The sequence below is a fragment of the Leuciscus leuciscus genome, assembly GCF_965113295.1.
Source record: "Leuciscus leuciscus genome assembly, chromosome: 12".
Classification (NCBI taxonomy): domain Eukaryota; kingdom Metazoa; phylum Chordata; class Actinopteri; order Cypriniformes; family Leuciscidae; genus Leuciscus; species Leuciscus leuciscus.
This window is the reverse complement of record NC_138736.1, coordinates 35,310,346-35,335,544: the sequence shown is the minus strand read 5'-3', so window position 1 is coordinate 35,335,544 and position 25,199 is coordinate 35,310,346. Positions and strand designations below refer to the sequence as shown.

Here is a 25,199-nt window from a genome sequence, read left to right as displayed (position 1 = left end):
TCATGTAATGGCTCAATCAAATAATGTCACATAATATTTACCTCAGAAAAGCCATTCATTGTCCATAAACTATAGCCAGCAAGAAAATGTACTCCAGAGAGGATTAAAAAAGCACTATATTACATATTAATTAATAATTATATATTTATTTTTATATAACTTTACTTGTATATAAAATTAACATGGACTATACTGTATATCCATGTATATATATCGATATTAAATTGAGACTGAAATTGAATCCCTCCCCCCAATTCTCACTTCTTGCTGAACTCAAAAGTTGCTGCAGTGTTTTTAGTAAACAGCATCAGTAATGAAGAATGAGTCTGATCAAGCTGAAATAAGAGAAGTGTGTGATCATGTGTGTTACAGGGACTGTAAGCAGTAAAAAACGTAACAATAAATGAGAGAGAAACGAGAGTTAGTAGTTACTCAAGCGCTCCTCTGTGTTTTCTGAGGATAAATATTGTATTTCAGAGTCTTTAAGACTTTAAATCACAGTATTGATAAACGCATTGAAATAAATATTAATACATATAAATAATACATATAAATACTTAAAACAAATCACAATTAATAAGTAAATAAATAGAGAAAACCTAACAATATGTGCACAAATGCTCTAATTCTTTCACACAACTGGCTGAACTCAGGAAAGTATCAGGTAAATGACTCCGGTAAGTGATACACTAATGGACTTCTTTATGACATAAGCAAAAAAATATTAATAAAATAGATTATCAACTGAAACAAATTAATTGGAGATTAAAGTATATAAATTACAGCGTTATATGAAATGTTATGAATTTAACTAACTTTAACAATAAACGAGAGAGAGACGAGTGTTAGTGTTAGGATGCTGCAGTTGTCATGGTAACTCTTCTCTCTCGACTGCCACCCAGAATTTAGATAACGCAGCTCAACTGTTCAATGCAAACTCATTATAATACATTTAAGTAATTAAAACACTTATGTACATGCATAAATAGAAATAGACATACTTAGATAAAAATAAAAAAATAAAATAAATACATATAATTAAATATCTCTGTGTCCCAAACTCGATGGTCACATTATTATCATCAGCTCACATTCATATTCACATCAAGCTGTGATTCATATTCTCTGTTTTCTCAGTGGATGTGACTCAGCCTGATGATGACCTCCAGCCTGATGATGATGACCTCCAGCCTGATGATGATGACCTCCAGCCTGATGATGATGACCTCCAGCCTGATGATGATGACCTCCAGCATGATGATGATGACCTCCAGCCTTATTATGATGACCTCCAGCCTGATGATGATGACCTCCAGCCTTATTATGATGACCTCCAGCCTGATGATGATGACCTCCAGCCTGATTATGATGACCTCCAGCCTTATTATGATGACCTCCAGCCTGATGATGATGACCTCCAGCCTGATTATGACCTCTAGCCTGATTATGACCTCCAGCCTGATTATGATGACCTCCAGCCTGATGATGACCTTGGACCAACCTAATGGCAGAGCTGCACGGGACAGAATTGTGGAACACCATTTTTGAAATTCATTAAATGTTTAATAAAAGACAAGACAAATATGCTTAGTTACTTTTTTATTTCAATTATTCTTTGTAAAGAAAAGTCAGTGATAGTCATCTTTTGCCTGCAATAAGAAATATTATGCAAGGTCAGCAATAGTACTCTGTGTGAAATAATGTATTAGCACTTACTCTGAAGTTCCTTTGAAGCAACTAGTGCCAGTTTTTTCTTAAGTAGTCTCTATTTAAGTACTACGGTGACGCATTGCTGCCACATACATATAATTTTTTCCCCTCAATTATGTCGTAATAACGAGATCGTATGTCGTTTTAACGACATATTTTCTCGTAATAACAAGATCTTATGTAGTTTTAACGACATATTTTCTTGGCCTTATAAGGACATGTGTAGTCATGTACAAAATATGCCTTTATCCACATACAATTGATAGCCTATCACGCCTTTATCACACTTCTACGTTCAAAAAGCTTAAGCAAATATTAGCAGCCCCCAATCAGAGGCGAACACTGAATGGGGGCCCCAGGCAAAATTAATCAATGAGGCCCTTTTATAAAAATATATTTTATATGTATAAGGGATAAATAATGTAGAGGGAGGCGGTTGTTATAACGAATACAACCCCGACAGGCTGATCAGGACCCCGACGCGAAACGGAGCCATGTAATAGGTTCCTGCTTATTACATGGCTACCTACCAAATAAATCAATAATTTGACACAACATATTGATTTAAAAAGGAGTTTATTGATTTAAAAACAATTGTATTGCTTCCGCTAAAGAAAATAGTCTGTTCTGTCTCTACTGTAATCCTGCGTCCATAGCAACGCTCTGTTTTTCATGGCGGTGTGTTATACTTAGCAGCGGTCTGTTATCAAGAAATTAGAATTCAACCAAGCCATGTAATAAAGGCCTATACTTTTTTTTTATATAATAAGATTTATTTTTGTTAATAGGCTATATCTTCATTACCTAGAGATATAATTAAACAAAAAGTAGTTTTTTTTTCTCATTGCCTAAGTTGTTTATTTTTTACAACATTGTGTTCCTATTTTGTTTAATTAACGAAATGTCAATCTTCGTCTTTATAACAGAAGATACGATACAATACAAAAATCTTCAAGATACAGCCTACAATATTCACATGTATAACGGATTGTCACCTTATAAACAGTCCTTTGTGTGGTGGAATAAGCAATGCTATAGAAAAATATGGTTAGTATCTTAAACTTTATTTTATTATTGTATTAGTTCATTAACTAATTATGCTAACTCAACTAATTTAATGTAAAGAGTACTAATACTAATTAAATAATGTCAAATATTAAATGTCGGCTACTGATACACATGCTTTATTAATAAGGTGTGTACAGAATTTGATCTTTTAACATGAATGTCCATTGGGGGCTGCTATTGCTTCAGCTTTTTGAACGTAGAAATATGATAAATACATGATTGGCTATCAATTTTATGTGGATAAAGGCATATTTTGTACATGACTACACATGTCCTTATAAGGCCAAGAAAATATGTCGTTTTAACGGACCTGTCAACACATGCCTCATGCAATAAAAATAAAAAGGAAAAGTACAACACTGCCCACCTCTGTATCACTTCTATGTGCAGACTCTTCTGTAGGCCTTTCAGTAGATGTGGACTCCTGCAACTCATATTGCAGTTAGAAATAACAGGCACACTGTGTAAATCAAGTGAAGTTATTATGCACTTACAGATACTTTCTCCAAAGGACAGTAATCTGAGAGGGTTTCTTCACCGTCCTGTGCAATGGAAACAAATGGGTATTACAAAGTGTTGCACGTTCTTCCCTTTTGATGTGAAAAGTTATAAAAAGTCCACTTACTGCACATGCACCAAGTGTTGGTGTATTAAAACTGCACAAAAGAGGAAAACACAATTTCATTACAATGAAGTACACTGGAGAAAAATGTGATCAATAACTCATAGCAAAATATTTTTACATTAAAGGGACAATGTGTAGCTTTTTAGGTATTTTATTATCTAAAAATCACTCTTTTTATTCATAAATATGCCCTCAATGGTGTACAAATACCTCTGCCAATGATCAGACTAATCCTCGTAAACGAAGAATTTATTATCTTTATATACATGGGACGGGTAGGTCCACGGAGGCTTCCATGTAGTTCCGCCATCTTGAAAAACTATAATAGCAGAGAGGGACAAAAAGTACTAGGCCAACGCGTTTCCACAACGCGTTTTCGTTCAGAACCAGCGTCACGTGACTGAAGTCAGCAGAAGCGGAGGAGCAGAGCAGTGAGAGGCGCTTGTCACTGTCCCGGCAAGTTTAAAAGTTATTTATAATGGAGGACCATATGCTGAGTCACGGGATAAGGAGTCCTCGTCGTCGAAAAAGTCCAAAATAGACCGTAAAAGGAAATGTGACCGGAGATGACAAAACAAGGGTTAATGTCGGGATAGCTAATGCAGGAGAAAGCGTTCAAAAGAGACGCTGAAGTTGCCTGTTTTCTTCTCGACAGGTAAGTCAATGTTACGGTCTTAATTATAAGCTTTTTTTTCATTGCTTGGTTGTGTACTTTATTATATAGACAGTAGAACATTTATAGTTAAAAGTTAAACAGGCTCTTTGATGAATAGCAGCTATTGAGTAAAGTAACGTTGGAGAAGGCGCTGATGATGATGATGATATCTATAACGAATAAAGAAGGCATTACTACTAATTACCATAGTTAATGTTTTTCACAGTCAGTAATTCATACTGTAACATTCTTTTTTTCGCTGTTTCAAGTTTCATTTTGTTTTAAATAACAAACCTGTTCACCCGAAGGAAAACTGGAAGTGCTATTATAAGACATCCTGTCATAGCTTTTTTGTACATAACGGCTACCGTAGATGCAACGCGCATTTGAAAAAGCGAGGCGCTAGAGAGCAATATTCGTTTGAATGCAAAATACAATTTCACCACTAGATGGGAGAAATTCCCACACAGTGTCCCTTTAACTAGCCTACATGCAGTGTTCACATTCATAAGTCAAAGCATTTCATCACTACTGAAGATTTAACAGTTGATATGACTGGACCAGCCATTTGGATAATAGGCCAACGCAATTTAATGCAGCAACAAATTATTTTACACTGTACTAAGATAATTAAATTAAAGGGGGGGGTTGAGGCTAATTCATAAATTGTTTAAAGTAATTTATAGCTAATGCTTTTACATTTTTATGGTTCCTTTTGTTTTTCGATTGTTGAAAGGTGAGTAGAATAATTCTTTGTAGCCAGTTTAAAAAATTATTATTGCGTTCATAGAGCGAGCCTTTCACTGATTGTAACGCGTCGGAAGTTACTGCTGTGCAAAGCGTCATGGCGCCTGTAGGAAAAAGCTGGATAACTGATAACAGGGGGGGGCGATCCAAGATGGCAGCCGGTGCGGTTGCAGTTTCATGCAGCTGATTCAATTTTACTTTCCATCCCCTATATTTTAACTCTATTTAAACCCGGACGGATCATATCGCTCGATTATGCATTAGGCCATTTTCTGTTTTGTTTAGGCGGAGTAACTTGTTATTTAAGTTAGTTTAATTTCCTCAAGTTGGCGATCGTTAACTGAACTCTTGAACGCACATGGAAACCAAGGATAGCACGATGAAGCGCAAAGGAAAAAATAAGAATTCTGCCTCCAAGTCGCTTACGGAAGAGATGGAATTAGATGTTCCTGTCGCTGTTGGTGAATCTGCTGCACACATCGAGGTAGACCCTCCATATAGGCCAAGCAATCTGAATATCTGAGGAGTCACAAGCTGAGATTCACAGAAGATTTGTCTCAAGCAGATAAGTCGCTGAGGATGAAGAGGTGGCTGTTGATTGAAGCTGCTAGGAAGGAAGGAAAGCGTGCGTTCTTTGTCGGTGTGCGCGTATTCATCGATGGGAAAGAGGTGCAGTCACCCACGTGAAATCAAGTGGTTTTCATCTTGCGTCATATGAACACTTTCCCTTCTGACCTGTTCTAAGCCAACTTGTAAGCTTGCGCTAAGGTTTATTACTTGCCTAATGCAAGTTAATTGCAGGTGAATGTTTTCTATAGTTTCATAACTGGGTTTATTCTTATTTTATTTAATTTCAAAGGGGATGGAAGTTTTTCTAAAACTGTTCCTGTTTCTTTTGTTCATCATATATTCATGTCGTTTTCGTTAGTTACACTTAATGTCACGGGTTTAAGGTTTAATGTTAAGCGTAAAGCTTTGTTTTTATTTGCTAAACAGCACAAATGTGATTTTTGTTTTTTTCAAGAAGTTCATTCAACTCCTAAAGATGTACACTTCTGGAAAGCTCAATGGGGTAATGATGTTTGGTTTGCTCATGGGTCTGAGCGTACAGCTGGTGTTGCAATTTTAAAAAACAAATTTTCTGGGGACATTTTATTTTCTGAGGGGGATCCCCTTGGTCATTTCATTATTCTAGTTATTAAACTTGATCTGGTGACTATAATTATTATACATTTTTATGAGTACAATTCTAAAATTGAAAATGATGCTCTACTCAATAAGTTAGAGAGTCGTATTACACACTGTTTATCTAAATTCCCAAATTCACTTGTTATTATAGGAGGAGATTTTAATATCACCTTAGACAACTCCCTTGACCGATGGCCACCTCGCAGTGTAAATTATCATAACTCCACACTAAAGGCCTTTATGCAGAAATTTAGTGTAATAGATATTTGGAGAGAGAAATTCCCTGGTATTAGTTCTTTCACGTGTAATAATAAGGCATGTACCGTTATGTCTTGTATTGACTACTGGTTAACTCCATGCAATTTACATAAAGAAGATATTTCTGTTAATATTCTTCCCACGCCATTAACAGATCATAAGGCAGTGTCTATCAACATTTCTTTACATTCCTGTCCTTCCTCCAACTATCATAACTCTTATTGGAAGCTCAATAAGTCATTATTGGAACATGAATTTGTTAAGATGACCATTCGCAGTTTGATTGCACATTACTGGAATATTGCTCAGATTAGTAATAACTATTACACCAATTGGGAGTTATTTAAATTTGAAGCTTGTAAATTTCTTAGAAAATTTGGTAATTTATTATCTAAAGCTAAAAAACTTGAAGAGGAGATGGTAATTTCTAAAATTACGTCTTTTACTCATAAATCTCCTCCAAATTTGTCGGATAGTGAATATCTTGAGTTATACACGCTTCAAAGCCAATTAGATGATATTTATAAAAGGAAGGCAGAGGGGGCTTTCATTAGATCTAGACAGAGATGGTTGGAAAAGGGTGAACAGAATTCTGCATATTTCTTTCAATTAGAAAAATTCCATGCAAAAACAAATACAATTTTGCATTTGAATATTAATGGTACGATAACACATGATTCAAAGCTGATTGCAGATTACTGTTCAACCTTTTATAGCACTCTTTATAAATCAGGATTTAATGAAACTTATTCCTCTGTTTTTATAGATAGTCTAATTCGAAAACTATAAATGAAGATCAAAAAGAACATTGTGATAGTTCTATATGTATAAAAGAAGTCCTTCAAGCTATTACAGTGCTTAAATTAAATAAATCCCCTGGTGTAGATGGGTTAAACTCTGAATTCTATAAAACCTTTTCAGAAGAACTTGCTCCTTTTCTTCTAAATCTTTTCTTACAGTCTATTGAGTATGGTAAACTCCCGCCTACCCTGACTCAAGGCCTAATTATCTTAAAGGACAACTCCGGTATTTAACACCTTGAGTCTATTTTGTAGTTTGTTTTGGATGAACAAGAGTGGTGGACAAAGAAATTTTGACAATGGTTCCTGTCGCGACTTTTTGACTATTTTAGAATTGCCCATGGCCGCTTTAGAATGGGAGTCTATGGCCATGCACAAACATGCCTTTAAAACAACCCTTAACGTTCGTTTTCAAAACTGTGCAACTCACCGAGTGGTTAGTGGTGTTCGTTGATGATTAAAAACAAATATATCGGCGCAATGTATGATTTCAATCCGTTTATTTTTCTATAGTGGAACTATTTTTTCAGATACCTCACAACCGCGTATAAACTTCCGCAACTTCCGTTGCTCTGCTCACGCTAGCCTTCTGAGAGACAGAGAACCGAGCGAAAAGACCATAAAAGACTACAACCACATGTAAACAGCCCCCTTTCCGTTTCCGGTAGCGCAGTAATATCAACGAGCAATGAGTCCTCCAACGGAAATCAATGGGATTTTACAAAATACCAAATAAAACACGACAGAAAATGTATTTCGCTACGCTACTTGTTTTTAATCATCAACGAACACCACTAACCACTCGGTGAGTTGCACAGTTTTGAAAACGAACGTTAAAGGTTGTTATAAAGGCATGTTTGTGCATGGCCATAGACTCCCATTCTAAAGCGGCCATGGGCAATTCTAAAATAGTCAAAAAGTCGCGACAGGAACCATTGTCAAAATTTCTTTGTCCACCACTCTTGTTCATCCAAAACAAACTACAAAATAGACTCAAGGTGTTAAATACCGGAGTTGTCCTTTAATTCCCAAACCAAAAAAAGACACTTTAATTTTAGACAATTGGAGACCAATTGAGAATGATTATAAAATTTTAGCCTCTATATTAGCTTCTAGAATTAAGACAACTCTGGATTCCATAATCGATGACACACAGTCAGGTTTTATGAGTAATAGACACATTTCGAATAATATTCGCTTGGTATTAAGACCTTGTTGATTACCCACATCTATACCCAGAGGAGAGTTTCATTTTTTTTTTTTTGACTTCCACAAGGCCTTCGACACTGTTGAACATCATTTTATATATTCGGCCCTAAACAAATTTGGTTTTGGTGATTTCTTTATTAATTCCATTAAAACGTTATACTTTAATGCAAATTGTTCAATCAAACTGCGTAATGGCACCTCACCCAGATTTAATCTCAGTCGTGGTATCAGACAGGAATGCCCTATTTCCCCATATTTATTTTTACTTTGTTCACAACTTCTTGCCGACCATATTAAACAGAGCCCTTTAAGAGGTATCACTGCTGCTGGCAGTGAAATAATTATTAGCCAATTAGCCGACGATACTACACTTTTTTTAAAAGATGCAGGAGAAATACCTTTATCCCTCAAGATTATTCATACATTCTCAAAAGCTTCAGGGCTTTACCTGAATTTAAATAAGTGTGAATTAATGTCTCTTAAAAACAGCAATCTTCTATCAATTTGTAATATTCCCATTAAAGATGAAATCACATATTTAGGTATTAAGATTGTAAAGAATGAAGAGGAACGATGTAAACTTAATTTTTCACCAGTCATTGATAAAAAAAAAAAAAAAATTATTAAATCAGTGGTTAATGAGAGACCTACCCTTGAGGGGGAGAGTACTGATCACAAAGGCAGAGGGCATCTCGAGACTTACATGCAGCACTCTCCTTAGCAGTTAATGATAATACTTGTAAAATTATTGATAAAATGCTGTTTAACTTCTTATGGAAAAATAAAACCCATTATATAAAAAAATCTGTGGTTATGAACTCAACTGAAAATGGAGGCCTGAACTTCTTAGATTTTACCACCCTTAATCACACCTTCAAAGTTAACTGGATTAAGCAATTCCTTAAAAAAACAACATCTATCTGGAATATTATACCTCACTTTATTTTTTCACAAGTTGGTGGTCTCCAATTTCTTTTGCTTTGTGACTACAATACCAAGCTTCCTTTAAAACTGTCTAACTTTCACAAACAAATGCTTCTTTCCTGGAATTTAATCTATAAACACAATTTCTCTCCAAACAGGTGCTTTATATGGAATAATAAGCACATTCTATATAAATCTAAATCTTTATTTTTTATGAATTGGTTTGGTAATGATATAATTTTTGTTAGACAACTGTATAACAATGAAGGTCTTATGTTAACCTACTCTGAATTCCTTTCTAAATATAATATTCCAGTTACTCCTAAGGACTTTGCTGTGGTTATGGATGCTGTTCCTTCTGGTCTAAGCATGCTTCTTAAAAACACCTGTCCTCTGCTCTCTCCATACTCGTTAGATCCTGCTGATACTGAAGTAGGCCGTATCTGTTTCTCTCTTTCCTGAATTAAAAATAATAATCGTTGTGTACGGGCTTTGTTCCAAAGGCATATTGTCTCCAGACCTGCTATTATATCATTTTGGAATGGTTGTGCTGATGATTTGTTATGGAATAAAATCTGGAAACTTCCTCACAAATATTTAATCACAAACAAAATTAAAGAAATTTCACTTAAAATCATTTTTAAATATTACCCATGTAATTATTATCTTGTGAACAGATTTAATTGTGATATTGATACACTTTGTACATTTTGTGATCTACATGATGAAACTTTTATCATTTATTCTGGAGTTGTCCTCATACAGTTTGTTTTTGGTCAGATTTTTGTTCCTTTATTAAGGCTCCTTTATTATCATGCCCAGCTTTCAACAGTGCTTTAAAAATATATTATTTGTTTTTTTCTCTTATGACACATCCTTTCATAAGGAATATTACTTAATTAATCTGCTTCTTCTGTTAGCGAAATTTAGTATTCATAAATGTAAATTTGGAGGAAACAAGCCTTTATTTGTCATTTTAAGAGCAGAAATTTTACAATACCTAAACACAATATTGGGTTTGAAAAATAAGAAAGCTACAAAATGTGTCTCAATCTGTAAACATTTTCAAATTTTTGTTTAACTTTTGAATTTGTCGCTGTTTATGTATGTATTTTATGTTTGTTTATCTGCTTTACTCGTTGTACCCCCCTGATTGTAATTGTAATCTTAAAATCAATAATACAAATAAAAAAAATATATAATAATAATAAAAAAGATCGCTTGTAATGGATGTAACATGCAGATAAAGATGTTTTGAAGACAATAAACATGATTGCAATGATATTTGAGTTACCTGTGTTCTTCGAGTCATGTCAGGTATTTTCATAATAATAGATTATATTTATAATGTAATGCTAATCGGTATAGACTTTATCATTGTGCAGAATACTATAAAATAATATATTTTCTGTCTGATTTTTTTATCTGAAGCCAAATTAGATCACAGAAGATTATTTAAAACACTCGACTTGCGTTATAAAGTAAGTTTGGAGCACAAACATGGTTTTAATCTCATAAATGGTCGTGTATTGATGGTGTGCTAAGCTAACATGCTAGCTAGCCCCAGGTGCACCTGCCACCTAGCAGTTATTATTTTATGATTTTTTCTAAATAGGAATGCTTACTGATATGTTTCTTTATTCAAGAAGGGCATTTGATACAGTTTCAAATGTAAGTGAGAACTTTGATAAAAGAAATTAGGGATTGAAACCCTATGTATTCTGTTCTGACCAATTGCGTAGCTTAAAGGGATACTTCACCTCTGGGAAGATGAATGTGTATTTAAAATAGGTCATTTAAGTAGAAGAAATGTGAAGAAATTTTTGAATTTGGAGCTTTCTAGACCGAGAAAAGCCAGAAAATGCATTTTTGTCTTATGTGGATGAAAGACAACAACTCCCAGAATGCACTTGCTTCGCTGCCTTAGGAGGCCACGCCTACCGGTAAGAGTGTAGTTGAAAACAACAAGGCTAGCCTACGTGATGAGTTTGCCAGTGATTTAGAGATGGGCCAAAATGTCCGGGATTCAGCTTTTGCGTTCTACAGTCGCCATTCATCATGTTTACTGTGGCGAGCAGGATGAGGCTGACGGCCGCGGGAGAACGGCGCGAGGCCGGTGGCGTCATTGCAGAGACGCGCCGGGTCTCGCATCTCTCACGGAGGAGCGGGAATTTTCTTAGCAATGGTAAAACGCACATCAACCGATCACTTGTTTAGCGTTCATGTAAACACTACATTCAGATTCACCAATCGGAATGAATTCAGTTAGATTGAAACAAAAGGTACATGTGCATGTAAACAATGAATGGCGACCGCAGAACGCAAAAGCTGAATCCCGTACATTTTGAACGATCTCGCCCGTCGGACAAGTCCGGGAAAAGGAGGATGTTGTTGTTTACCCCTACTTACTCAGCTTTCTCCTACTATTCAGCTTTCTCCACAGAACAAGAGCCTACTAGCTTAGCTTCCAAAGAAAGACAGCTGACACTGTGTGTACATTCTGTGAGTGAGATCCCTCCCTCTATGGGCGGGCTGAAAACATGCGGAACAACGCCATCTACTGGCTGTAGTCTTTAGCCTCTGACCAGAAAATCCTCCGATGACGCAAAATGACGATTTTTGCGTCATCGGAGGATTTTTTCCAGACAAAAAATACATAAATCTCTTGTCTCAGGGGGATATGAGGGTGGAAAGCACGGTAATTCGAAAATACTACAGGTTTTCTACTAATACAAAGCTTAATGCTAAATCCTGAAGTAACCCTTTAAGCAAACCCATACACAAAAGAAATATATTTTCTGGATATGTTTTGGAATATATGCACATATTTGAAATTGGCCCAATAAATATATTTCATACTTATATTTCATATATTTTTGTTATATTTCAGAATATATTTCAATGTATTTTTTTCTGTACGGGTCCCCAAAAGTGTCAAAAATATATGTGGCATATATTCCAAATACATTGAAATATATTCTGAAATATAACAAAAATATATGAAATATAAGTATGAAATATATTTATTGGGCCAATTTCAAATATTTGCATATATTCCAAAACATATCCAGAAAATATATTTCAAATACAATTCTTTTGTGTATGGGAAGGCTTAACAGATAGCGTACAACTTGAAAAAAGAACTCCAGAAAGCAGTCTTCATAACTTTAGTGACTTTACTGGTGATTCACTTCTCAATATTTTTTCTGTAAAACTACAAACAAGAAGAAAAATATGTATGAACATTATGTTCACATTTACATACATATATCCAGTTTAACATTACGGTTTGTACATAGTTCCTTTCACATAATTTTAAGTAATAAACACAGAGAAATTATATTCAAATGAGATAATGTACAAACAGAAGATAAACTAGCATGTACCGACGCTACAACATTGCACGTTATCAATAACACAAATCAAGTGTGCTTATAACAAAAATATAGCAATAATCTCTGTTCTAAAAATTCTTTTAAATCACTAATTAGTGAAAAATATTGCACTTACAGACATATATTTCCAAGGTTTAAACGATGGAATCAATAGCCGATAGAAATTGCGTGCCCGTTGTTCTTGACTGCGTTCACTGAGGGAAATCGAAAGTAAACTATATAAACATAGTGCAGTACCTTAAATGTCCAGTGGGAGGCGGAAAAGAAACACAGCTAAACATAAGCAACAGCACACTCCCCGCCTGGTATAATAAATTATTATACCACTATTTATCCTTCTGACTTCCCTGGCAGGAGTAGTACTACCTCTGAGACAGGCCTTAAGTAAACCTTTGCAGATCCTTCTTTAATTATCTTTACCTCCACCTTCCTCACTTTATCATCACTGCTGGGTATGGTTTCCATGATAAGTCCAATCGGCCACTCGTTACGTTTCACATTTGAGTCCCTAAGCAAGACAACATCACCTTCCTCAAGATCTCGCCTTTTCTCAGTCCATTTCCTCCGTACTAGCAATGTTGCAAGATAGTCTCTCCTCCATGCCTTCCAGAAAGCATCCGCCAGACACTGAACCTGTCTCCATTCTTTCTTGTAGAGGTCCTTCATGTCAAAGTCCCCAAGAGGTGCTGGTATAGTGCTAGCCTTTTGGGTGAGAAGCATTGCTGGGGATAGAACTTCCAATGTGTCAGGATCAGAAGAAATAGGAAGTAAAGGTCTAGCATTCATTATTGCCATGACCTCTGACATTAGAGTAGTCAAAACCTCATGGGTAAGACGGGAAAGTCCGGGTTTTAGCAGCAATGCATCCAGAATGCGACGTGCTATGTTGATCATTCTTTCCCAAGCTCCTCCCATGTGGGAAGAGTGGGGAGCATTAAACGTCCATACGCAACCATGCTCCTGTAAGTAACCTTTCAGTTCTGGATCATCGGTATTTATGTTCAGTTCTCGACAGGCTCCGATGAAATTAGTCCCTCTGTCAGATCTGAAGTGTTTGACTGGTACACGAACTGCCAAGAACCGCCTGAGGGCGTTAATGAAACTTGAGGTTGACATGGACTCGATGACTTCCAGGTGGACAGCTCTAGTATTTAAGCAAGAGAAAATGATGACCCATCTTTTACTTTCAGCACTGCCCCCTCTAGTGCGGCGTGATGTTATATTCCATGGCCCAAAAACATCCAGGCCCCCATGAGTGAATGGAGGATCCACTTTCACTCTGTCCGAAGGTAAATCTGACATTTTCTGTTCTTCAAATTTTCCTCTTAACTTCCTACAGATAACGCACTGATGAATCACATGGTTGATCAGTTTTGTTCCTTTTACAATCCAGAATCCTGCTGATCGTAGTGCACCGGCAGTTAGATGACGTCCTTGATGTGCCACTTGATCATGGTAGTGTCTGACCAACAACGTGGCTACGTGTTGACTCGCTGGAATAATTAGTGGGTGCTTTTCCTGTTCAGACATTTCTGCTGATTGTAAGCGACCTCCCACTCGAATCAGTCCTTCACTGTCTACAAAGGGAGATAGATTCTTCAGAGCACTTCGCTGTGAGATTTCCTCACCTTTCTCCAAACTTTTGAGTTCATCTTTATAGTGCTCTTGCTGCACACATTTAATGATGAAGGTTTTTGCTTGTGTGCGCTCAGTCTGGAGACCTTTTTTGCACAAATGCCAGCCTTTGCAATCCCCTATATTTCCCTCTTGAGAAAATGATTTCGAAACATGGACAAGCATGGCTATGCTTCTTACAAGGGATCTCCACTCTGAGAAGCGCTCGAATCTGTGTGATCCTAGAGACAGTTCTGTCATCTTAGTGACCAACGTTAGCACCTGAGGGCGAATCTCCTTATCCTTCTCTGGCTCTATAAGCTCAAACGATTCATTTTCAGGTGTGCCCCCTAGAATAGACTGATGGAGAAATTCTGGACCAGAGAACCAGTTAGTGTGAGGTAGGACAGCTGCTGGAATGAATCTGGTACCAAGGTCTGCTGGGTTCAGGCCTGAATCAACGTGATGCCACTGTTCTGGCTTTGTAAAACATCTGATTTGCGCCACTCTGTTAGCAACATACACATAGAATCGTCTGGATGTGTTATAAATGTATCCTAAAACAATTCTGCTGTCAGTGTAGAATTCCACTGCAATTAAATCCAGATCCAGCTCTTCTTTAATCAGTCCTGCCAACTCAACAGCAAGAACTGCCGCACAGAGCTCTAGACGTGGCACTGTGTGAGCGGGGTATGGTGCCAACTTTGATTTGGCCATTACAAACCCAATGTGACATTGACCGTCTATAGTTACAACCCTTAGGTAAGCAACGGCTGCTATGGCCAATGTGGAAGCATCAGCAAAAATGATGACCTCTCTCTTGGAAGTGTAGGACATAGAGACTGGTACATAGGGTCTGTGAATCTGAACTTCTTTGAGATCGATTAAAGAATCTGTCCATGCTTTCCACTTAACCTCTTTATCAGCTGGGAGCGGCGTGTCCCAGTCAAGCTGCTCTGATGATAGCTCTCTTACCAAGGCCTTACCTTGCATGGTAACAGGGGCAACAAGTCCCAAAGGATCATAGAGACTGTTAACTGTTGAAAGTATCCCCTGTCGTGTGAATGGTTTTACCTCTGTAGATACCTGAAAAGTGAAACAGTCAGTCTCTAAGTTCCAACTCAACCCTAAGCTTCTTTGAAGAGGTAGAGGATTGACACTCAAATCCAGATCCTTCAGGTCATTTGCTCTTTCAGATGGAGGGAATGCTTCCATGACTTGATGACTGTTTGATGAAATCTTGTGGAGCTTGATGTTTGACTCAGCCAACATATTTTTGGTGTTTCTCAGGAGACTGATGGCTTCAGCTGCACTGGAGACCGAAATCAGGCCGTCGTCCACATAAAAGTTTTGATGGACAAACTGTTTGGCTTCTCTACCATGCTCCTCTTCTCCGAAATCAGCTGCTCGTCTTATTCCAAAGATTGCCACAGCTGGAGATGGGCTGTTTCCAAAAACATGAACCGTCATTCGGTACTCTGTAATTTCTTTGGACAGATCGTTATCCCTGAACCACAAGAACCTCAACACCGAATATTGGTAAATACCAGCATTCTTCCTCAGGCTGCAGTGGGGGAGCTAGTTCAGCATGTTTGTTGATGAACATGTTTTGCATAAACTCCACAAAGTGTTTAGCCATCTCAGGTTTCCTTTGTAAAGTGCGTTGCAGGGCATTAAGACGCTTCATAGCTTGGTCCCGGTTGTTCGGCAGTGGGCTGTGAGGTAAACGGAATGGCAAGGGAGCTACCCAGTGGTTCGACTCATCTATGTACATTTCTCTGTTCATAACATCAAGGAAGATCTCATCTTCAACAGACAGAGAAAGTTTATTATCATCGGGAGTCCTCTGAAAGACTTTGTCACCCAGATGATCTGTAAGACAGCCTGTGACTGGACAGCAAGGTAGAGTAAACTGGTAAAGATTATTAGGAGTGCCAAACTGTTCTTTGACATGAATTCCTTTAGAGCAGGGTGAGATAAAAGAGGTATGTCCATTTTGCAGTATGTTTGTCCTGAAAACATTTGCAGTCTCGGACTTGTGTACTCCTCCCATACACACTTCTCCCACAATGACCCAGCCTAAATCAAGACGCTGAGCATATGGCGTGTTACCAGGTCCATTATACTGTTCTCGAACCTTATGCACACTTAGGATGTCCCTTCCTAAAAGGAGAAGAATGGGAGCTCTTGCATCATAAGGTGGTATTTTGTCAGCCATTGACTTGAGATGAGGGAAGTATTGTGCTATTCCTGGTGTTGGAATTTCGTCACGATCTTCAGGCAACATATTGCATTCTAAGAGAGTGGGAAGTGGCACCTGCATTTTCCCATCAAGTGAACAAACAATGAAATTGTCTGCTTTCCTTCCCATTGTCTTTGATGAACCAGCAGCACATGTACGAAGAGTATAGGGGAAAGAGTCTCCGTTGATCCCAAACAACTCGAAGAAGTCAGACCTTGCTAGAGACCGGTTACTCTGATCGTCCAGAACTACATACATCCTCTTAGCCTTTTTAGGACAGTTGGATGGATAAACGTCAACCAAACAGATTTTCGAGCATGATCTAGGTCTGGGAGATTTGCCGCAGATTTCTGTGCACTTAGAAGTAACATCAGATGATATGTCTCCTTCAGACTCCCCGCCTTGCTCTCGCTCTTTTACTGGAGCTTCCTCGGCCCATGGAGCAGGCCCTGGGTGCAATGCAGAGACATGGCGATCACTGTTACACTCTCTACATTTAACAGCTGCCCCACATTCTTTGGCTATGTGATTGGCGGAGCCGCAACATCTGAAGCAGATAGACTGTTCTTTGAGGTAAGTTTTCCTTTCATCCAGGGTCTTTCCTCTAAAGCCACGGCACTTTGACAACGGATGCGGCTTATTATGAATTGGACATTGCTTACTAGGGTCCAAAATCTTTTGTTCTGGAGGTTGGTTGGTTCTGGTTCTTGAAACTGTGTCTAACACTTCAGTTTTCCTTACTGACTCAGGTATTTTGTTGCTGACCCGTGAAAATTTCTCCTGTTTAAGACGACTCTGCATAGATAACAAAAAACTGGGATCATTTCTTATTCTTGCTTGGTCGCAAATGAACCGCACAAAGAAGCCAAATGGTGGAAAAGAGACATGATAATCCTCTTTATACTTAGCTCCATAAGTGATCCATCTTTCCTGCAGATTAAAGGGAAGCTTCTCAATGATGGGATTGACTCCCCTTGCAGTATCAAGAATTGCTAAACCTGGTAAATGTCCCCCTGTCTTTGCAGATTCCAATTCCATGAGCATGTCTCCTAACTCCCTGAGTCTTTGCCCATCTCTATTAGAAATGTTTGGAAACTCCTCCAGTTTTCTCAACAGCGCATTCTCAATTACTTCTGGGCTCCCGTACAGTGGTGGAATGTAACGAAGTACAAATACTTCGTTACTTTACTTAAGTACATTTTTCACGTATCTGTACTTTACTTAAGTAGAATCAATAGTGCATACTTTTGACTTTTACTTCGTTACTTTTTGCAGCAATTATTATACTTTCTACTTCACTACATTTCTACAACCTTTCGTTACATTTTCGGATCAGTTTTTCCCCTGCCAAAACAGGGATTGAAAAAAATCTCCATGTTTTCGGTGCTGACGCGTTGGTGGCGCTAACAATAAAGCACCTAAAAGCTGTCACAAAGAACCAGCAAAAGTAATGAATATGTCAAATATAGCAAGAAGACTGTGACTGTTTCTGTGTCGGCTGCAAAGATGAGGTTGACGATACTGATACACGATCTTCGCAGTAGCCTAGTGAACGCGCCAGAGAGAAATGCGCATTTCATACGGATTATAAGCAGAGAGCAGTCGGTTTTCTTTCGTTTTGAATTGTTCTGTTTAAAAGTACACATTTAAAGCTGTCTAAAGATATATTTAGCAGGTCTGTGAGGCAAGTAGGATACCTTATACGCTGAGTTTCGGTTCATTTATGAGACGCGCTTCAGTTCACTCGCCGGCGCCTACGTGTCGTGATTATCTATTTTCTACTATATTTACTTATTTATTAAAGGTACAATATGTAAGAATTTTGCATTAAAATATCCCAAAATCTCAAGGCCAGTGTTATATATTTTGTTAAGTTGATTACTTACAATATCCCAAATGTTTCCAACTATTTTTAAATCGTGAGAAAATTGCGATTTTAACCAAGGAAACGGGGCGTTAGAGCAGGGGTGAGCTGGGAGTCGCCAGTCAATTGCGTCATATCCGCGTTACCCTCGGTTTCCGCTCGTACTGCGTGGAGTCCTGGACAAATGCGGAAGTTGTAGTTGTAGCGTCTATCAAGCTACTACAAACTTTAGCTTGTTTCTTGCAGTCGTTATGGTACACAATTATTCTTTACCGATTGCAGCTGGTTCTGTCGACAAAGCATGCTTAATTTTATATTTTCCAAATGTAGCATTCGGTAATAGTTATGTTTATGTAAGGAAAGTATTATTGCTTTAGATTTGTGTTTAGTTTAAACATTGTTTATCACGTCTGGTGTTTATGGCCATGTAAATAAACATAGCATGTGTTATACATAAAGATTAATCAGTATTTTGGCAAATGATGTGGGCATGTTCGAATGTACTTTTACAACAATTGTTTAGAACACGTAAAACTGCGCAGCGTTATCACAACAATGAATTCAACAAATACAGTAACATCTATGATAACCAATGTTAAACCTTACTTTTCTTGTGGTTAATTCATTTTAATGAAATAAAAGTGTGATGAGGTTTAAGAGTCAGGAAGGAAGAAGACAGGGATCGGCGTGACTGGGACTCGTACTTTATTAAAATAAAGCAAAACAAACAAAAGCCGCGCACAACGCGCATTCACCGTGGCAACCGCGACGGCACAAAACAGTTCAAAAATGAGAGCTCGGATCCACCGGTTTTCTTCCTCTGCGTCCAGTTTTCTCTCCAGTCTCTCTCTCGTTCCAGCGCGGCTTATAAGCGGTCTCTCCACGCCAATAATACTGCAGTAAGACACAGGTTCGTCATTTGCACTTGACCTACTTGCTCGTCTCTTCTCTCTCCCATCACAGACCGCGCTGAGCCACGCCCCCCTCGCCACAAAAAGCATGTTATTAAACGCAACATTTATAAAAATAGAACTTAGCCTCATCCATGAACATGATTTTTCGATTCCCCTCTGACTGATTTACATCCACGGTGGAGTCTAAAACGACAGTTCCCATCATTCCACGCTCCTTCACATCGTCATCAAGCTAGGCCGTTGTTGTTGTTTGGAATGTAGCGCCCTCTAGCGGCAAAAAAATTCTTGCATATTGTACCTTTAAATCCTGGTAATTGTTTGATGAAACATTGATTAAAATTGAGATACAATTAATACAAAACGAAATTCAAATTTAAAAAAGGCTTTGTGCTTTCTGTTTGAGGTCTCAGTGAAAGTTTTAAAGCTGTCTTTTAGTGCCTTTCAGAGCGGTCACGTCTGTAACATTGTTTTTTCCTCATAAATGGGAACATGAAAAATAATATGTTCTGTGGAGAGCCAACCCTTCATCCGGTGGGTATTACTTTTGGTTTGCGCAGTGTAATTCACAGAATTACAAAAAATATTTTTCTACCTAAAAGTTAAATATATTTTTTGCCCCGTAACGCATGTGTAGCCTAGGCTATTTCCCATAAAACGCATACTGATATTTTTCAATATGTATTAAATGCATTTTCTGAGAATTTATATTTCAAGTTTTTACTGCAAATGTCCCGTTTATAACGGCCAAATATTAAATAATTTATCCTCAACTAGTTTTGTGGTGTAGGTCTACGTATTGTATAATGTTAACTTCAAAAAAGGGGTGTGTCGCGATTCTGCCTTCTCACACCGCGACACAGGTTCGTAGATCTGAGTGTAGCAATTTCGGATTCATATTGTTACAGCCCTAATTATTAGAATATAGACATTAAGAGAATAAATTGTTATGCAAGTACTTTTACTTTTAATACTTAAAGTACATTTAAAATCAGGTACTTTTTACTTTTTACTTAAGTAGGGTTTTCATTGTGGTACTTCTACTTTTACTAAAGTAAATATGTCTCTGGTTATTTGTACTTTTACTTAAGTACTGAGATTCAGTACTTCCTCCGCCACTGCTCCCGTAACACTCTTCCAATCGCTGCCAAAGCATACGGACACCTGCTATAGGATAGTGTGCATGAACCGATCTGATCCGTTTTGCTTGCATGGATGACTCTGGGCCGAGCCATTTTGTGAGAAGGTCGAGCTCTTCTCTAGCTGTTAATACAAGGTCTTTTGTGACATCTTGAAAAGACGATTTCCAGGTGATCATCGAACTTCACAAGACCAGAACTCACCATCTCTTTTCTTACCATGTAGTTAGCTAAATCAGATGTGTATGGCAGGTTAACCATGGGAGCTCTAAAGCTGGGAATAGGAGAAGCCTCAAAAGCAGAGTGATGCCCATGATCTTCGCCTCTCTGGCTATCCCTTGTCTCATATTTTATTTTTAACTCCTCCATTCCATACGATGGATGTACATGTGGAGATGTTACTGTAGCTTCACACTGAAGAGGTTCAGCGCTCCATAATCATGTCAAAGATCTGATGATGTTTTATTGTCATTAGTCTCTACAGAACTGAAGAGGATACAGCAGTATGCAGGTACAGTGTGCTGTCTGCACTACACTAGATTACATTCAGATACTCACAGCTTCATCACTGACCGACAGTGTGATTAAACACTGATTACATATTACAAACATCAGCACTCAGTATCTGTATCAAGTTGTGATTCATATTTTCTGTTTTCTCAGTGGATGTGACTCTGGATCCTGATACAGCTCATCCTAATCTCATCCTGTCGGATGATGGAAAACAAGTGAGACATGGAGACATTGAGCAGAAACTCCCAGACAAACCAGATAGATTTGATTACTGTGTAGATGTCCTGGGAAAGGAGGGATTCTCCTCAGGGAGATTTTATTTTGAGGTGCAGGTGAAGGGAAAGACTGAATGGACTTTAGGAGTGGCCAGAGAATCTATTGACAGGAAGGGAGAATTCACACTGACTCCCAGTAATGGATACTGGACTGTGGGTCTGAGGAATGGGAATGAATATAAAGCCTTTGCTGGTCCCTCTGTCTCTCTGTGTGTGAGAGTGAAGCCGCAGCGGGTCGGTGTGTTTGTGGATTATGAGGAGGGTCTGGTCTCCTTTTATGATGTGGAGTCCAGCTCTCATCTCTACTCTTACACTGATCAGTCTTTCACTGGGAAACTCTATCCATATTTTAGCCCATATCTAAACAATAAAGGTAAAAACTCAACTCCACTGATCATCACACCTGTCAAATACAATCAATGAATTTACAGCCTAATATGGAATAAACAATGAAAATTATTTATATAATTACAAATCTAAACATGTTTTGCTATATTTTCATAATTAGTTTTTCATTGTTAAGATCTATAATTATAGCTAAAATTGCTAATTATATTGTGAAAATATAATGATTGTTTAACAATTTTATTTTTAACTTTTCATAATTATCCATGCTATTGTTTTCCTGACAAAGTGAAAGTGCCTGTAATTTTTTTTTTTACATTAAAATAAACCAAACCAAACTATGATAACATGATACATTATATCAAAGCTGTTTCTACCATTAATTACAGATCTGTGATAATACTGTGGTAAATCAGATGGTAATACCTCAATATATATCATAGAACTGTATGATTACCATATTCATACACAACACTATGGATCTTCAAAGTATACCTAAAAAAACACCATGATATTATGATCATGGTAATAACAAAATATATATTTTTTTTTAATTAAAAAGGAGAAGAAGAAGAAAAGAAAAAAACATTGTAGGTCTATTACCAAGGTGACATGTCTAATGTTTACCCCATGGTAAAACTAGGTATGTTTAACCATAAGAATAGAATAGAATAGAATAGAATAGAATAGAATAATAGACCAATTTCAACACACATCAGATTAATTTAAATGTCATTTTTATTGATAGTTATACACATCTTCATATAAAATATAGCAGTTAAATATCTGATGGTGCTGATATGAAGTAGATATACAAATATGAAACCTTATAAAAAATGTTCCTTCTTCCAGGACATATTAGAGATTATTCTATTAAAGATGTCTATTTATATTGCAGTTTATGTTTAATGCATTTTGATCTGTATGAAAATTGAGGACAGCTTCTTTTTTTTACAGTAGATAGTGATAAAATAAGGTCATCCTTTTGAAGAAAAAAATATACATAGAAAGCTAGTCACATATTCTGGTCTTTTCACATTGTTCTGTGTCCTGAGAGAAAGAGTAGAAAACTTTATCTCTTTAAAGTAAACCAGTCACAGTAAAAAAACTCATACAGGTTTGGGTCGAGTAAATGACAGAATTATTATTTTTGTGTGAACTATCACTTTAAGATTCTCTGAGGTCTCTGTGCTACAGCATTACTGTAGATAATGTTCACTAGGTGGTGCTATATAGTTTCATATCAGAAAATATAATGAGGTTCATACAGTCATGGAAAACCTGGAAATATCATGTTATTTATTTTATTTGTTTAGTGATTTGTTTTTAGTTTACTTGGTTAAAAAAAGTTATTTGTGAGTGCTATGTCTGGTAAATAATTTTTGATCATGCATCTTTAGTCCTAATTATGATTAATAATGATGCCTGCACCACTCAATAATAGATGATATTGGATCCACATTTTAATGCGCTGTTGTATTGAGTGTGTGTTGCAGTATTTAACACATGATGGATCGAGTGATTGTTTAGTTCTGATGGTTTTAACAGAGACGGCAGGACAAATGTTCTGTCCACTGAGGTTGTCACGGGAAACTAAGAAAACAAGGAAAACTCAAGTGCAGAGGAAAGGGATTTTTAATAAACAGAACAACGTAAAACAAACACCCACGAGGGGGAAAACATTACAAAATACCAAACAACAACTTCAAAAGTGAACATACCAAACGGGTCACGGGGAAACGGGAGACGTGTACAAGACAACGATCCGACACGGACTGCAAACACAAAGGAACTTATAAAAGGGACAAATCAGGCAGGTAATGAGGAACAGGTGGGGCAAATGAAACCAATAATAAGATAACAAGGAGGGTGGGGTCAAAACAATGACAGGAACACAAACACCACATGTGCTACACAAGACAGGACAGGCATGTGACATTACCCCCTCCTAAAGGAGCGGCTACCAGACGCTCCACTAGGGACGGGAGGGACAGACCAGGGCGGGACGGGAGGGACAGACCAGGGCGGGACGGGAGGGACAGACCAGGGCGGGACGGGAGGGACAGACCAGGGCGGGACGGGAGGGACAGACCAGGGCGGGACGGGAGGGACAGACCAGGGCGGGACGGGAGGGACAGACCAGGGCGGGACGGGAGGGACAGACCAGGGCGGGACGGGAGGGACAGACCAGGGCGGGACGGGAGGGACAGGAAAGACAGACCAGGGTGGGACAGACCAGGGTGGGACAGGGGGAACAGGAAAGACAGACCGGGGTGGGACAGGGGAAACAGGAAAGACAGACCGGGGTGGGACAGGGGAAACAGGAAAGACAGACCGGGGTGGGGCAGGGAAAATGGACAGTTCTGGAGGCCAGGGCGGGGCAGGGAAAATGGACAGTTCTGGAGGCCAGGGCGGAACAGAGAGTCCATCGGGCGGCCAGGGCGGAACAGAGAGTCCATCGGGCGGCCAGGGCGGAACAGAGAGTCCATCGGGCGGCCAGGGCGGAGGAGAAGACCCCTCGGGCGGCCACGGCACAGACTCCACCGGCTCAGGAACTGGAACAGACTCCACCGGCTCAGGAACTGGAACAGACTCCACCGGCTCAGGAACTGGAACTGGAACTGGCACCAACGGCTCAGGCACTGGAACTGGCACCAACGGCTCAGGCACTGGAACTGGCACCAACGGCTCAGGCACTGGAACTGGCACCAACGGCTCAGGCACTGGAACTGGCACCAACGGCTCAGGCACTGGAACTGGCACCAACGGCTCAGGCACTGGAACTGGCACCAACGGCTCAGGCACTGGAACTGGCACCAACGGCTCAGGCACTGGAACTGGCACCAACGGCTCAGGCACTGGAACTGGCACCTCCGGCTCAGGCACTGGAACTGGCACCTCCGGCTCAGGCACTGGAACTGGCACCACCGGCTCAGGAGCAGACACCACCGGCTCAGGAACAGATACCACCGGCTCAGACACCACCGGTTCAGGAACAGATACCACCGGCTGAGGCACTGGAACTGGCACCACCGGCTCGGGCACTGGAACTGGCACCACCGGCTCAGGAACAGACACCACCGGCCCAGGAACAGACACCACCGGCCCAAGTGTGTGCGTAGCCCACACACACCACATGGCTGTGGCCATAATGGCCAGTGTCGCGGTCACTGAGGGCTCAGGAACAGACGCCTCCGGCTCCGGCTCAGGAACAGACACCGGCTCCGGCACAGGAACAGACACCGGCTCCGGCACAGGAACAGACACCGGCTCCGGCACAGGAACAGACACCGGCTCCGGCACAGGAACAGGCACAGGAACAGACACCGGCTCCGGCACAGGAACAGACACCGGCTCCGGCACAGGAACAGACACCGGCTCCGGCTCAAGCTCAGGAACAGACACAGGCTCGACGGCGGCCATCTTGTCCGAAGACACAGGCTCGGCAGGCGTGACGGGAACACTCTCGGCGGCGGCCATCTTGTCCGAAGACACAGGCTCGGCAGGCGTGACGTGAACAGGTTCGGCGGCGGCCATCTTGTCCGAAGACACAGGCTCGGCAGACGTGACGGGAACACTCTCGGTGGCTGCCATCTTGTCCGAAGACACAGGCTCGGCAGGCGTGACGTGAACAGTCTCTGGCCGGGCAGACGTGACGCATCGCTGAGGTGGTGCAGGCAGTGCGATCAGGATCACCGGAACAGGGACCACCGGAAC

General features: G+C 39.3%; 1 protein-coding gene across 7 annotated transcripts in view; it reads left to right on the top strand.

Moving 5' to 3' along the window:
• The window catches only part of LOC309511135 (E3 ubiquitin-protein ligase TRIM39-like), a 175,420-nt gene that overhangs the window by 74,940 nt on the left and 75,281 nt on the right, over positions 1-25,199 (top strand). The window contains exons 6-7 of one of the 7 annotated variants that reach the window (XM_082186211.1): positions 20,825-20,860; positions 21,013-21,741. The exons of 3 other annotated variants lie outside the window; for them this stretch is intronic. In XM_082186211.1, coding sequence (XP_082042337.1) covers positions 20,825-20,860; positions 21,013-21,560 — 584 coding nt within the window. In that variant the 3' untranslated portion in view covers positions 21,561-21,741. Of the gene's footprint in view, positions 1-1,137; positions 2,172-20,824; positions 20,861-21,012; positions 21,742-25,199 lie in introns of those variants that run through there. 3 more of the 7 variants (XM_082186208.1, XM_082186207.1, XM_082186212.1) reach the window with 3 other exon arrangements.